Source organism: Heteronotia binoei, chromosome 20, assembly GCF_032191835.1.
Source record: "Heteronotia binoei isolate CCM8104 ecotype False Entrance Well chromosome 20, APGP_CSIRO_Hbin_v1, whole genome shotgun sequence".
Lineage (NCBI taxonomy): Eukaryota > Metazoa > Chordata > Lepidosauria > Squamata > Gekkonidae > Heteronotia > Heteronotia binoei.
Window position 1 is genome coordinate 25,926,091 of NC_083242.1, and position 15,670 is coordinate 25,941,760.

The 15,670-nt window shown below is 47.2% G+C and overlaps 1 protein-coding gene across 1 annotated transcript in view; it reads right to left on the reverse strand.

Annotated features, from left to right (window-relative positions):
* Nucleotides 1-6,457: 6,457 nt before the first annotated feature.
* DNAAF5 (dynein axonemal assembly factor 5) overlaps nucleotides 6,458-15,670 on the reverse strand; it is a 37,712-nt gene continuing 28,499 nt past the window's right edge. Inside the window, exons 11-13 of the mRNA XM_060261042.1 lie at nucleotides 13,095-13,251; nucleotides 11,430-11,618; nucleotides 6,458-7,637 (exon numbers count right to left, since the gene is read on the reverse strand). Coding sequence (XP_060117025.1) covers nucleotides 7,492-7,637; nucleotides 11,430-11,618; nucleotides 13,095-13,251 — 492 coding nt within the window. The 3' untranslated portion in view covers nucleotides 6,458-7,491. The remainder of the gene's footprint in view (nucleotides 7,638-11,429; nucleotides 11,619-13,094; nucleotides 13,252-15,670) is intronic.

A 15,670-nucleotide genomic window follows, 5' to 3' on the forward strand; every position in this document is an offset into this window, starting at 1 on the left:
GGTCTCCAAACGGTGATCCCCTGGCCCCACCTGAGGACTGCAACCCTATTCGGTGGCCCCAAATCGCCAGAGATTTCCCAACGCAGAGGGGATGACCACCTACAAGCTGAAGGCCACATGGTAGAGCTCGCAGTTCTCCTTCCGCCTCACCGTTGTATGCTCACAACAACCCAGCAGGAACTCATTTGCATATTAGGCCACACCCCCTGACGTCACCATTGGTTCATGCAGGGCTTTTTGTAGAAAAGGCCCAGCAGGGATCATTTGCATATCAGGCCACACCCCCTGACATCACCATTGGTTCACACAGGGCTCTTTGTAGAAAAGGCCCAGCAGGGATCATTTGCATATTAGGCCACACCTTCTGACACCAAGCCAGCCGGAACTGCATTCCTGTACGTTCCTGCTTAAAAAAAAAAGCCCTGACAACAACCCTGCAAGGCAGGCTAGGCTGAGACAGAGGGGAAAGGCTCAAAGGCAGCCCGTGAGCTGCAGGAGTCTCGCTCTGCTGTTTGTTCTCGCAGCACCCTGGGAGGAAGTCCGTGGGAGGAGGGGGAAATTGCAGCATGGTGCCCTCACTGCCCCCCCCTCCTGTGGGAAGGGCGGGCTGAACGCAGTTGCTCAGAAGGGGGGCTGCTGTTGGTGCATACAGAATAGCTAAAAGGAAGTCCTTCACCCAAAGAGTAATTAACTCATGGGATTCACTGCTGCAGGAGGCAGTGGCAGCTAGCTTCAAGGGGGGTCTGGATAAACATGGAGCAGAGGCCCATCAGTGGCTCTTAGCCACACGGAACAATCTGCTTGGGGGCAGTGATGCTCTATATTCTTGGGCTTGGGGGCAACAGTAAGAGAGTTCTGGCCTTGCTGGTGGGCCTCCTGAGGGCACCTAGGTTTTGGCCACTGTGTGTGACACAGGGTGTTGGTCTAGGTGGGCCATTGGCCTGACCCAGCATGCCTTCTGTTATATCAGGGGTGGCCAAACTGTGGCTCGGGAGCCACATGTGGCTCTTTTCACACTTATTGTGTGGCTCTTGAAGCTTGCACCACCCCGTTGGCTGACTTGGAAAAGGCATTTCTCTTTTAAAATCACTTCCCCAAGCCAAGCCAGCTAGCAGCTTGGAGAATGAATTCAAAGTTAAAGTTGCTTTATTTCCACCTGTTTTTCACTCCCATCTATTTGCCTGCCTGCTTTCCTGTCCTGTGGCTCTCAAACTATCTGATGTTCATGTCTTGTGACTCTCAAACATCTGACATTTGTCCTATATAGCTCTTGCGCTAAGCAAGTTTGGCCACCCCTCTTATATACTCATGTCTGGGACAGTGACACTCTGATTTCATGGTGCTTAGGAGGCACACACTGGTGGGCCTCCTGATGGCACTTGGGTTTTGGGCCACTGCATGACAGTGTTGGACTGAATGAGCCATTGACCTGATGTCCAACATGGCTTCTCTTATGCATAGGCTGGAAGAAATTGTGTTTTCTTCTACCTTCCTTTGACAGCATGGTGTTTTTGCTGTTTTATCCCACCATTCCTTCCTTTTATCCTTTCCTGCCCCAAATCTCCAGGAATTTCCCCACCCAGAGTGGCCAACCCCATTGGCAACCCATCCTGGAGATTTGGGGCCGCTGCTGGGGAGGGAGCTCGTAAGGCTGCCCCCTCTAGAGCTGCCATTTCCTCCAAGGGAAGTGATCTCTAACCTAGAGATCAGTCGTAGTTCCAGAAATCCAGGCAGAGGATCGATCGCCAGTCTCCAGGTCCAGGGCATGGGGTTCTTCTGGAATGACAAGAGCTAATATAATACACACACACATATATAATACACACACACATTAATACATAAAATAAAAACACATTACTTAATAAAGTGCAGTGCAGTACACTCCAGTACTAATAAATTCAATCTACTATCATATGGTGCCATAAAGCTATCCTGCAGATAGCTGGGTGGTTGGCATTTAGTCTGTGTTCCACTCATGGGGGGGGCCTCAGGGATGGAATTCTAGCAGGAGCTCTTTGGTTATTAGGCCACATATCCCTGATGTAGCCAGTCTTCCAAGAGCTTACAAAAAAGAGCCTTGTGAGCTTTGGAGGACTGGCTACATCGGGGGGGTGTGGCCTAATATGCAAAGGAGCTCCTGCTAGAATTCCACCCCTGGAGACCCTTAGCCAGGAGAGAATGGAGAATAAAGAGGCAGGGGAAGAAACTTACTGCGACGCTATGAATTAATTACCTCTAAAATGTCCTGTCATTATCAGCCTTGCTCAAGTCTTGCAAACTGAGGGCTGTTTTTTTTTTTATGGGGTCAATCCATCTCCTGTTAGGTCTTCCTCTTTTCTTGTTGCCTTCAACATTATTGCCTTTTCCGGTTATTCTTGTCTTCTTATAACGTGACCAAAGTCCAATAGCCTCATTTAGTCGGAGGAGAGGAGAGTAGTCATTTTTTGTTGGATTCATCTTTCTTGCAAGTAAATAAGGTAGGTTTTCAGCACACACACACACACGTGCCCAGCCTTAGCAGCCGAGCTTGGCTACAGTCCATCTCTCACTCTTTGCTTTCTCTCTTCCCCATCCTACCTCTGAGGATCTTGAGGCACACTGGACTTCTCCCTCCACTGCCCCATCCCCACCACCACCATCGCCAACACTATGAGGTAGTGAGCCAGACTGAGCAATTGTCCCTGGGTGACCCAGGCAGCAGGTTCTTAGCTCAGGGAGTGGGTGGGTCTGAACCTGGCTCTCTCAGATCTCTCTCCACCCCTCAGTTCTCATCCCTCCTTGAATTACCATTCAAAGCAGTGGGGCTGAGGGGAAGGCCCCAAGGAGAGGCTATTTATGAAAATTCCCAAGGGATTCTTTTGTCCTCCTGTGACCCCTCACAGGCTGAGAACAGGTGGTGGTGAGACAAGGGAGGTTGCTGTCCCGCCCCCCCCCCCAACCTCTCTGACACCCCTAATGCCTCCTGGTTCCACAGCTGTTCAGACATGCAATAGCAACTGTGGCGCCCCTTTCCCCCTTCATTCTTCTATTCGCTTCTGAGGCTGGGACGTCTTTCCCCTCAGAGTGGCATGCACAGGACGGTCCAGTGCCCCCTGTATCCATGCGCCAGCCTTCCTCCTCTCTTCCCTGTCCTGCGCAGCTGCTCTTGCCAGCCCCCTTCACAGTTGCCATTTGGTATGGCGGTGGCAGCGCCAGCCACTTGGCTCTGCCCCTCTATGTAGTGGTTTTGCCAATACTTGCTGAGCTGCAGTCAGAGGTGACAGAATGGGGAAAAGCCACACCTCCTCTGTCTCCACCTTCGCTATAATTTACCTCAGCCTCACAGTTGTTTCCCTAGCAATTTCCTTTCAATTTCTTGACAACTTTAACCACACACCTCACTGTGTGTGCCTGCTCTTCTGCTCCCCCCCAGGAGCCTCCTGCCTTTCCTCTCACATCTGCTGCTCGTGGGCCAGATAAGAGTCCTGGATGGGCCACATCCAGCCCCCAAGTTTTATGTTTGACACCTCTGCCCTAGAGTGACACACTATCTCTCAACTGGGCTCTCTGACCTCCTCAGACTCTGCTCTCCCTGGGTACCACCCCCAAATCTCCAAGAATTTCATATGCCAGAGATGGCAACCCTATCCAAGCCCCACCAGGAGGTTAGCAACCCTTTACCATGTATATCTATGGCAAGTGGGGACTTGAATTTGTTTCTCCCCAGTGCTAATCTTCAATCCTAACATCCCACCAGCATCCCCAGTCATCAGAGTTCTCACAGGCATTTCTTGGGACCAGATCCCAAAACAAAAAAGGCAGAGAGAATGAACACACAATTACCTTAATGTGCCGAATACTGCTTAAAAGCATATTTTAAAGTTAAAAACCAGTCTTCCGCTCCCATAGTAGACAGTGGCAGCTCCCCGAGAATTCTGTCTGTTTTGCAGCATTCCTAGAGAAAGTACTTGGGCTCCCAAAGTCTGCTTTCAAATCCAGCTGCATTTGTGATGAAGGTGGGCACTGAAACTTTGGTTAGTTGTGTTACTGGAAAGCTGGAAGTCAAGGTGGTTCTGTAATATGTAGTACAGGGATCCCCAACCTTTTTTGAGCCTGTGGGCACCTTTGGAATTCTGGTACAAGTGTGATGGGCACAGCTACAAAATGGCGGCCTCAAGAGGTGGAGCCAGCCACAAGACTAAAGCAACGTTTTAAAAGAAGTCTGCTCAACCAATCAAATCAATCACTTAGTGGGCACTACCAAAAGTGCCATGGCAGGCTCTGTGGAGCCCATGTAGCAGTGTACTTTTTTACTGCCAAATTATAGTGTGGATACCTTTAGAAGCTTGTTGAAAGTATTTTGAGTTACATTTTTGCCTTTAGTTGTTTTAGGGATAAAAAATATGTCCTCTTTGGTTGCAGGGGCTTAGATCTTTTTAAAGTGTTTCTATAATCAACTTCTAGCCTGAAGTCCGTTAAGAATATCTACCAAGCATTTTACATTTTAGGACTTTTATTGGCTTTACAAAAAATGGTTGTTAATTGTAATGATTTTTTTTGTGTTGATGATCATATAAAAGAGTAAGAAGATGATATTGGATTTATATCCCACCCTATACTTTGAATCTCAGAGCGGTCACAATTTCCTTTACCTTCCTCCCCCCTCCCCCAACAGACACCCTGTGAGGTGGGAGGGGCTTAGAGAGCTTTTTACAGCAGTTGCCTTTTCAAGGACAACCTCTGCCAGAGCTATGGCTGACCCAAGGCCATTCCAGCAGCTGCAAATGGAGGAGTGGGGAATCAAATCCAGTTCTCCCAGATAAGAGTCCGTACACTTAACCACTACACCATACTGGCTCTCACATTTCGTGAGTAGCCTTGTGCCTGGCTGCTGAAGAGATGGAAAGTAACAGTTTAAAATAAATATAACTGATAACAATAATCTGACCCCTCTCTGTACTTTCAGTTGTTTACAGTGCTGTTCTACAACCCTAGGAAGAGCTCCGTGGCGCAGAGTGTTAAAGCTGCAGTATTAAGCTCTGCTCACGATCAGACTTTGATTCCCAGTGGAAGCTGGGTTTTCAGGTAGCTGTCTCGAAGTTGACTCAGCCTTCCATCCTTCTGAGGTCGGTGAAATGAGTACCCAGCTTGCTGGGAGGAAAGCGTAGATGACTGGGAAGGCAATGGCAAACCACCCTGTAAAAAGTCTGCCGTGAATACGTGAAAGCAACGTCACTCCAGAGTCGGAAACGACTGGTGCTTGCACAGGGGACCTTCTCTTTCCTCTACAACCCAAAGGCCAAGATCTTCTTGAAGCCCCACCTGATGGGGGTGTGAACCACTTTGGTTTGGGGGAGCAGCCTTTCAGAAGGGCCAGGTTTTAGTTTGCAGATGTCAAAACCCCCAAGAACCTCAGAAGAGCCCTGCTGGATCAGACCAGGGGTCCATCTAGTCCAGCATCCCCCCTCACACAGTGGCCAACCAGTTCCTCTGGACACCAACAACAGGGAGTAGAGGCCAAGGCCTTCCCCTGCTGTTGTCTCCTGGCTCTGGGATTTGGAGGTTGACTGCCTCTGAATGTGGAGATTCTCTTTAGTCACCATGGCTAGCAGCCACTGATAGACCTCTCCTCCATGAATTCATCTAATCCTCTTGTAAAGCTGTCTGGACTTTTTGCCATCACTGACTCCTCTGGCAATGAATCCCACACTTGAAGAACTCTCTGTGTAAAAAAGTATATCCTTTTATCCATCCTGAATCTACTGTCCATCAGCTTCACTGAATGCCCTCAAGTTCTAGTACTTTGGGAGAGGAAGTTCTCTTTGCCAACTCTCTCCACCCAGGGGATAAATGTCTAACCCTTAACTGTCTCCTCCCATAAACATCCCTTTTCTGAACTGAAAAGTCCCAGACTCCTCAAGCCTTTTCTCATGGGAAGGTGCTCCAACCACCTAATTATCTTGGTTGCCCTCTGTACTTTTCCCAACTCTGCAGTGTCCTTTTCGAGACATGAGCAGTATTCCAAATGAGGCTGCACCATAAATGCAGGGACATTACACAGGGGCATTACAATATCAGCTGTTTCATTCTCAATGCTTTCCTAATAATCCCTAACATAAAGTTTGCCTTTTTCACTGCTGCGGTATACTGGGCTGACACTTTCATTGAGCTATCTACTATGAGCCCAATATCTTTTCCCCTCTCAGTCTCTGTCAATTCAGACTCCGTTACCCTATACTTGAATAAGGGTGCCTTGGCTCTCTTATGCATGCAACCTAAGACAGGTAAAATAAGGTTACACTCAGTAGAAAGCATTCACTTTCACCACAGATTAAGATGTCAGGCTCCTCCCTCCTTTCTGTCGTGTGACTCTGATGTCATGTAACTTCCTGTCACCAGAGGGTTAAAACCAGGTCTGGGAAAGCTGGAGACCCCTGGCTTACACAATTTACATACATCTACAACATGTGCAAACATACATTGTCAAAAATCTCTCTGTATTGATACACCAAACGTCAAGCATTAAAAAAATTCCGTCAGACAAATGTGGTTATTTAAAATTAGAATACATTTAGCTATACTGCAACTGTCAAAGAAAAAAAAAAAAGAACATCCAATTTCATAAGGCACTGAGGTACACAAAACAAGATCCTGCAGCTATGGACTGCATCGCATCACATCTAATATAAAGAGAGAAACACCACTAACACGCTTTCCTTCACTGTCAGTTTAACCTGGTCCTTGGGATAAAGACTTCTTAAATTACTTGGACTGTGAACACCACGGTCAAGCCCACCGTAATCTAAAGTAGTACGATGATATCCACTCAGGATATTACATCTTTATATTAGAAAAGTGGTAACACGCACTTACATTTTTCTGTGCCCACCCTATTATGATACATATGAGCCTTCCATGTTGACAAACTGGGCATTCAGTCATGAATGGAATATTAAGTCATATACTCGGAGTCTTAATTCCTGTCCGAAAGTGTCACTGCTGCTCTTCACAGTTAAGCTGATGTAGGCTCAACGTATAAGTGCTTGACAGGTTGATTATCAACATTGTCATAAACCTATTTCAGCGTTTAAACAAAATATCCTTTTGCTTGATATGTCTTTTGAGTTATCGATGAAAAATTCTTGGAACAAGAGATCTTCAGTACCACGAGGCGCCAGAAGCGTGGCTGTGTAGCGATTTGTAAGAAGCACAGCCAGGTGACAAACCGCAGTGTTCTCTTGGGTACTTAAGGTTCACAGCATAAATATTATTAAACTCAGAATCTGCAACAATAAATACTGTAAAACAAACTGGACAAACTGAGCATTCTTACTTGGAATATTCGTTCTTGCAAAAACCTGTAAAAAAAGTTAGAATTTTGTGTTTTCCGTTTCTTTAAAAAATAGCTACTAACTTTAAAAAAAACTATTTACAGAAGGGCCAGCTGTTCAGTGGTAACGATTCCCCATTCCTAATATAAGATGGTGCTTGTCCACTGCTGAAGGGCAATATTTAGGATTTGGAGTATCTCCAGCCAGTAGATTCAATGTGTAAGAGCAACTGGTTTAGGTAGACCGGAGAACGGTGTTTGTGCAGGACGTCTTTGATTTGTTCGGCCAGCAGGTCTGGATAGAGAATCCCTCCTTCTTTCAAAATATCTGCAAAAAACCCCAGAAAGTTCAGCAATTTACTGGAATTGTTTTGTGCTCTGCTTCCAACTGATTTTTTTTTAAACCAATTCCCAAAAAAAAACTGATTTCCAAAATAGCATGAAAGGCAGGTGATTTTTCTGAAACTCCAGACACCAATATCCCAAACAAAATCAAGGAGAGTGCCCTGCTCATTTTATTTATTTATATGTTAGAACAGATTTCTTTAAATTTACAGAATGGCCAAAGGTTACCAGTGCTTGGAAGCATATTTTTACAGTGCTCTGTTATGGTGAGATGATGCCCAGGCAAATTAGTGTGTGACATGTTATTGAAAAACATTTCATCAGCCATACCAGGAGACATTATTCCAGTTAACTTGCCTGAAAATGGATCTTTCAAAGGGCAGAAATACAAAATTCCCTCCTTTGCTGGTGAGGTGATTATATTCAAATCCTTAATTTAAAATAATTTTGAATTCCTTGCATAAACACAAAGTAGTCCGATGCTTGTCCCACAATTAATACTTTTTATTAGCTTCAGTTTTTCTAGACTCCTTTCTGCCCCTGTTCAGCCATCCTCTGACTAGACGTTTTGTACAAAAAAGCGCAAGTCTTGCTGGCAGAAAGTCCCTTCCAGTCAAGGGGTGAGACAGAACTAGTTGTCTGGGGGTGGCAGGGCAGCCTCGCAGCTGTGCTTGCCTGCTCCAGAGGGGATACTGGCAGGGGATGGCCTTGCCCAGACAACATGGAGACAGACAGCCCAACAAGAGGCTGTGGGGAAAGCAGCAAGGCTGAGGCTGCACCTGGAGAGTGAATGGCAGCAGCCTCAGAGCCTGCAGGGTCCAGTGCAGGCCTCAGCTGGGGCTCAGTCAGCCAGCTGCATCTGGCAACAGGCTGGAGGAGGAGGTCAGCTGCAGCTGTGGCCTCCTGGATCCTGGGCAGGTAGGAAAAACAGCCTCTTGCTGGGGAAGGCGGAGCAAGAGAAGGCCAGGGAGGCCACTGGCCCAGATTCCCTTCATTCACCATGGGCCTGCCACTGAAGAGAGGGCACTGGGGGACTCCAGGGTCAGCCAACCCCAAGAAAATACTTTATTAGGCTGATATCAGTAGAAAAGAGCAAGAGTCCAGTAACACCTTAAAGCAGGGGTGTCAAACATGCAGCCCAGGAGCCAAATCAGGCCCCCAGAGGGCTCCTATCAGGCCCCCGAGCAACTGGCTGTCATCTGCTTCCTTCTCCTTCTCCCTTGCTTCCTTCTGCATCACAGCTTGCTTTGCAAGGCTTGCTCAATTGCACAGGAACTATAGAGAAAAGCCTCTATTTTCTTCATTGGCTGAGGCTCCTCCCTTGGGAAGGAAGGGGGGGAAGCAGAGCTTGCTTTGCCAGGCTTTCTCAATTGCACAGAAGAGCTATTGAGCAAAGCCTCTCTTTCTTCTATTGACTGAGGCTCCTCTCCCTCCTGGTCCCCTAGTGAGGGAAGGAAAGAGCCACAGCTTCCTTTGCCCAGTTCCTGTGCAATTGATGAGAGCCAGTTCGGTGTAGTGGTTAAGAGTGTGGACTCTTATCAGGGAGAACTGGGTTTGATTCCCCACTCCTCCCTTTACAGCTGCTGGAATGGCCTTGGGTTAGCCATAGCTATTGCAGGAGTTATCCTTGAAAGGGCAGCTGCTGTGAGAGCCCTCTCAGCCCCACCCGTCTCACAGAGGGTGTGGGGGGAGAAGATATAGGAGACTGTAAGCCACTCTGAGTCTCTGATTCAGAGAGAAGGGTGGGGTATAAATCTGCAGTCTTCTTCATCTTCCCTAGATCCCATGGGAGAGATATAAAGAAAGCACCTTTAAGACCAACAAGTGCTAATATTTTACGCATGTTTTAAGGTGTTTTTTTAAAAATCTTTGTGTTTGTATCCTTTGAAAAGTTTATATTTCTGCTACCTAATCTTAAATAGGCACACATATGGCCCAGCCTGACATGGCCTGGCCCAACAAGGTCTCATTTTTGTCAGATCCGGCCCTTAAAACAAATGAGTTCTACACCCCTGCCTTAAAGACTAACACAATTTGTGGCAGGTTATGAGCTTTTGTGAGTCACCGCTCACTTCTGATACAGCTAGAATGCAGGCATATACAACCATCCTTCTGTGGTAGGCAGATCACATCGTCTGTTATTTGCCTCCTACTGTCATTTGGCATCTTAAACCACTCCACTTTCCAATATATAGATAGGTGGACTCACACCCTAGCAGTATCTGCAGAAGTGAGCGGTGACTCACAAAAGCTTGCCACCAAATTTGTTAGTCTTTATGGTGCTATTGCTACAGACAGATGAACACGGCTACCCATCGCGATCTATTTCCCACGTCAGTCAGCCCAAGGTTGCTGGCCAGAGAGGGAGGCTCCAAGTGTGTTGCCAACGCCCCTCCTCTCTGAATTCTGAGAGGCATGGCCAACAGAAAGGAAAACCTGAACGCTTGGTGGCCCAGAACCCTGGCCCAGGCAAGGCAGAGCTGGACTCGAAACATTAGTAGAACCCTGGGCCAGGACCTTTTTTGAGTTGTGGTCCTCCAAAACCAGCTCGCCTCTGAGACCTGAGGCCAGATACACACGATACAAACTTTACTTAGAAATCATCTAGCGTGGGATTCACTGCGGCCACGCACTGCAAGGGGGAACTTGCTTCCATTAAGCCCTGAGCTTTTTCTAGCCGCTTAGCATTACCTACCAGCTGTTGCCTGGAACCATGCCGCTGTCTTCCAGAGGGAGCCTTTCCAGGCCTTCTGCAAAACCTCTTCCTCTCTGCTAAATTCCCGCCTGCCTCCACCCCCCCCCCCCGCCCCCCGGTCTTTTCTCCTTTCAGTCTGTTGCCTTTCTTGGTCCTCAAGCAAAGTCCCACATGTTCTGAAGGATAGCCAAACACATGGAGGCAAGATTTTCAACAAAGACTCAGACATTTCATGCCCATTAAGAACAAGGTCAGCCCGCTGCATCATATGAACATATGAAGCTGCTTTATACTGAATCAGACCCTTGGTCCATCAAAGTCAGTATTGTCTACTCAGACTGGCAGTGGCTCTCCAGGGTCTCAACTCAGACTGGCAGCGGCTCTCCAGGGTCTCAAGCTGAGGTTTTTCACACCTATTTGCCTGGACCCTTTTTTTTTAGTTGGAGATGCCAGGGATTGAACCTGGGACCTTCTGCTTACCAAGCAGATGCTCTACCACTGAGCCACCGTCCCTCCCCTGACTGGCAGCAGCTCTCCAGGGTCTCAAGCTGAGGTTTTTCACGCCTACTTGCCTGGATCCTTTTTAGTTGGAGATGCCGGAGATTGAACCTGGGACCTTCTGCTTCCCAAGCAGATGCTCTACCACTGAGCCACCGTCCCTCCCCTGACTGGCAGCAGCTCTCCAGGGTCTCAAGCTGAGGTTTTTCACGCCTACTTGCCTGGATCCTTTTTAGTTGGAGATGCCGGGGATTGAACCTGGGACCTTCTGCTTACCAAGCAGATGCTCTGCCACTGAGCCACCGTCCCTCCCCTGACTGGCAGCAGCTCTCCAGGGTCTCCAGCTGATGTTTTTCACGCCTACTTGCCTGGACCCTTTTTAGTTGGAGATGCCGGAGATTGAACCTGGGACCTTCTGCTTACCAAGCAGATGCTCTACCACTGAGCCACTGTCCCTCAGGAGGAACAAGGCACACCCTCTCTTTCCTGACCCTCCTTTAAGGATCGTGTGATCTACTGGCTGCCACCGATACCGATTCATCCAGCTCTTGAAAACAAATTCTGAAAGCATCCAGGGCTTACCCAAGACGGCCAGCTGGATGTTTTGGTTGGGGTCATCCAGTTCAACCAACAACTCCTGGTAGAGAAACTCAATGTTGGATCTCAGCAGGGCTTTCTTGTCATTGTCAACACATCGGAACCAGTTGACCAAGGCTTTTGCAGCTTCCAGTCGGACATCATGAGATGCGTCATCCAAACGCTTCAACAGCTCTGAAAACACACACGCAAAGGTATCAGCAGCAGCTACTTGGAAATGTGAGAATTCAATTCATTCCTTGCCCTCCACCCAGCAAGGTTCTCAGAGGCTCAGGCACAAAGCAGTATTCCATACAGTAAAAAAAGGTTACAGACCTCTCATCCCCTCCCCCAGCTAGACCAGGATAGCTCAGGCTAGCCTCCCCTCATCCAATCTCAGAAGCTAAGCAGGGTCAGCCCTGGTTAGCATCGGGATGGGAGACCACCAAGAAATACTAAGGTTGCTATGCAGAGGCACAGGCAATGCAAACTTTGACCAGACTTTATGAGCCAGAAGTGTCCTGGAGTTAGCAGTTAACTTTGATCGTCCACATGCTAGGAAAACAGTTATTTTAGGCAAAAAGAATGCTCTACCATTCTTAACCAAGACCACTGGGATAAAATTTGGAGAACTTTTGAGTATACCACAAACGTCACAACAATTAAGACTTTAACGTTTAAGCTATCTACCTTCTGGTATTGCACTCCAAAACAATTATCTTACGGTAACAGAGATCTCTCATCGCTGTGTTGGAAACCACGTTCACACCCAGATACCTACACACACTGCTGGTTATGGTGCTCAAAAATTTATACATACTGGGGAAGTGTGACAAGATAAAAAGCATTGCAGGCATAAATATACCTTTGTTACCAGAAACTGTTCTGTTAAATCATAGGGATCATTTAAAACTGACTACAGTAATGTCTAAGAGAATAGCCTTATTAATATTTGTGGTTAAAATAACAATCGCGGTGCAATGGAAGCAAACAGCAGCTCCTAATTTACAGCAGTGGCATGCGAAACTCTGGCATCTCCATATCATGGAAAAATTGACGGACATGACAAAAACAGACACAGAATTAGAGAATTCGGATTTCTTTACGATTTGGCACCCGATCCTGGAGTATTTGCTTGATCAAAAAGAGATTCCCGAAACGGTAATGTCACTACAACTTTGTGGTAAAGGCTCTTTTCTTTTTTTTGCTTTGCTTTTTTAAAATCAATGTTAAATAGCGACTGATAAGAGATTGCCCAGCTACTAAAGAGTGTACGGTTTCACATGCCTACCATTCATGTATGTAAGTATTGGCTGCTTCCAATCACATCCATGTTTATACATTTGTTGTTGAATTACTCTCGGTTCCTATTTTGTAGTTAACTTGGAAAAATTTAATAAAATACGTTTAAAAAAACAACACTTTATTTTAAATCCTACAAATATTTACAGTGCCTTGTGCCATGAACAGCCAGCATAGTGGCACAGGTAAAGACCAGAACAGAAAGGTGAGGGCCCAGGGTCAGGCCTGCCCTCTGCTGCTGTCCTGAAGACTGTAAGGGAGAGGGGGGAGGGAACGCAGCAGGGTATATCTGTAACGTGGTACATGAGAGAGTGGCAGATGCTTTGTGGGTGTCCAAAACAAGGAGGTGCCCAAGCCACGTTACTATACCAGGATAAATGGTGGTGAGCTTCTCAGGTTGAAACTGCTTCCCGTTGACCTCCAGGAAAACCGTGATTATTTGACAGGAGAGCGAGCGGGTCATTTTGGAATCCTCGTCCAGCGTGGCCAGGATCTCGGGCAGCAGCAAACGCTCAACGTTCAGAGTCTGCAACCAAGAACAGGAATTGCTGCCTTACAAGAAGCCCCCCTCCCCCGGCATGTTCTCAGCTGACCAAATGCCCATGAACAGCAAGTCAGAGGCAAGTCCTGGCGCAGGTATAAAATGGGGCTCAGCACTGGAAGGAAGTCAAGGAATCAGGAGCAGGTTGCGTGTTCACATGAGGTCTGTTCAGAGGCCCTCCCTCACTGCAAATTTCCCCTTTAGTTCAGGATGGAAAACTGGAAGGGGGGCGGCAGCTGAGATTTGTGTTGGGGAAGGAGGGGGTGAGTTAAGGGGAGAGAAGCTGCAGTGAGGAGAACACAAACTGCAATCCTAGCACCACTTTCCTGGGAGTAAGCCCCACTGAATATAATAGGATTTACTTCTGTGTAGACCTGCTCAGGATTGCTCTCTGACAGTGCTCTGAATTCAGTCCTGAGCTCTTCATGGTTACTGTATGGTAAATGTAAAGAAATGCTTTCAGAAAGGTGGTTTATAACATATTGTTGGCGGTATATCGCAAGCCGTCTTGAGTTCTGCAAGGGAGAAAGGTGGCTAATAAATGTTTTACATGAATAATAAATAATAAGGACCGTGGATTATGCAACTGCACGTCTGTTGCTGTATGATCCTCCTATGTAATTTCTGCATCGTTTTAATGTGTCACACTAATGCTTCTGTGTCGCTTCAACTTTCAGCTTCAACCTTCAGCTTTCAGTGATCCAAATCCTATGGCTCTGTTTACTGGATGTTCCATCCTCTCAACTGTATCTGACTTACACTGTGTAATTGCTGGGTATTTAAGAGAACACAGCACACATGTGTATCAGCTTTAAGAGTAAAGTTTACTAGTTAATTATGGGAGAATGGGAACTAGGAGTTCAGAACAATAAACATCCTGTCTACCTTTCTAATCTACATCTTGTCTCTCTAAACCAGTGTTTCCCAAAGTGGGCAATATTGCCCCCTGGGGGGCAATGGAATGATCCAGAGGGGCGGTAGTAGCCTTGGGTGACACTGGGAGGTGCAACTGGGTGAATAAAAATAAGGGGGCGGTGGAAGCATAAAGGAAGAAGAGAAGAGAAGAGAAGAGAAGAGAAGAGAAGAGAAGAGAAGAGAAGAGAAGAGAAGAGAAGAGAAGAGAAGAGAAGAGAAGAGAAGAGAAGAGAAGAGAAGAGGAGTGGAAGGTGTCAAAAATCATGTTTCTGGGTCCAGAATAGAGAAAAATTCCAATTACCAAAAATAGAGGGTTCCTTTTTGTCTGCTACTTAGAGCGGATTCACCCAATTAGACTAGTCACAAGGACTAGAACTCCGTCCAATTAAAGTATAACGACGCAGTTTATTTACAAGACAGAATAAAAAATAGAGGTGTACAGACAAACAAGAAACACAGAAACAAAAAAACCTTACTAGTCTATCCTAGCCAATAGCAGCTAGCAGCTTCTCAAGGTTGCTTGCAGTTTCTCTCTCAGCAATACGGTTAAAATCAGGACAGTGGAAGCACTGAGGCAATTGCACAAACCTCTCTGAAGAGTTCCAACCTGTGGCTTTCTCCTCACAAAGTTTTCTGCAAAGCATCAAACTTCTTACAGTCCTCTGGTTACCAGTTGATTACTTCTGTTGATTTCAGCCAACTGCAATGCCCCAGACACAGTGTCTTCTGCAGGGCCAGCGCATGGGAGTAGGCAGGGTAGGCAACCACCTAGGGCGCCACCCTGCCAGAGTCGCTGCTTGGCGTCCCCTTACTCCCCCTTCCCATGTGGCCTGATCGTGCCAGCCAGCAGGCAAGCCGAGAGCCCTGGGCGGTTTTCTTCACAGGGCAAACGTTGCCTGCTTCAAGGAAGCCTCCGAAGAGCGCCCCATTTTACTGCTGTCTGCTGCTTTCAGGTTAAAAGTGGCTGGGTGGCGGCACCTTCCCATCGCACTAGATGGAGCTGACGAGCACAACAGGAAGGTGCCGCCCAACCAGCTGCTTTCAAGCCGAAAGTAGCAGGCAGCAGTAAAACTGGGTACTCTTTGGAGCCTTCCTTTGAAGGCTCCGACAAGCACAGACAAAGTTTGCCCTATGAAGAAAAGTGGCATTGCGGCAGCACTTGTGTACACCACCCAGGGCTCTGGGCTTGCCTGCCGGCTGGCGTGAAAACATCATCACTGGCATGAGAAGAACATCCCACCCCCTTAGGAGTACATGGGGGGGGCGCACGTGGGGTTCTGCCTAGGGCAGTAGAACCCCTAGCACTGGCGCTGGTCTTCTGTTCCTCTTCTTGAGTTTTGATATTTTACTAACCCACTTATATCCCTGACCGGCTGTCTAAGTGCTAGAATTGTGCAACTAATCATTGGTACAAAACAACTAATTTAGCAGAGCCCATCTTGATGTTCTCCTGTCAAACCAGATGGCCTCCTGTCCATTGGAACTGAAA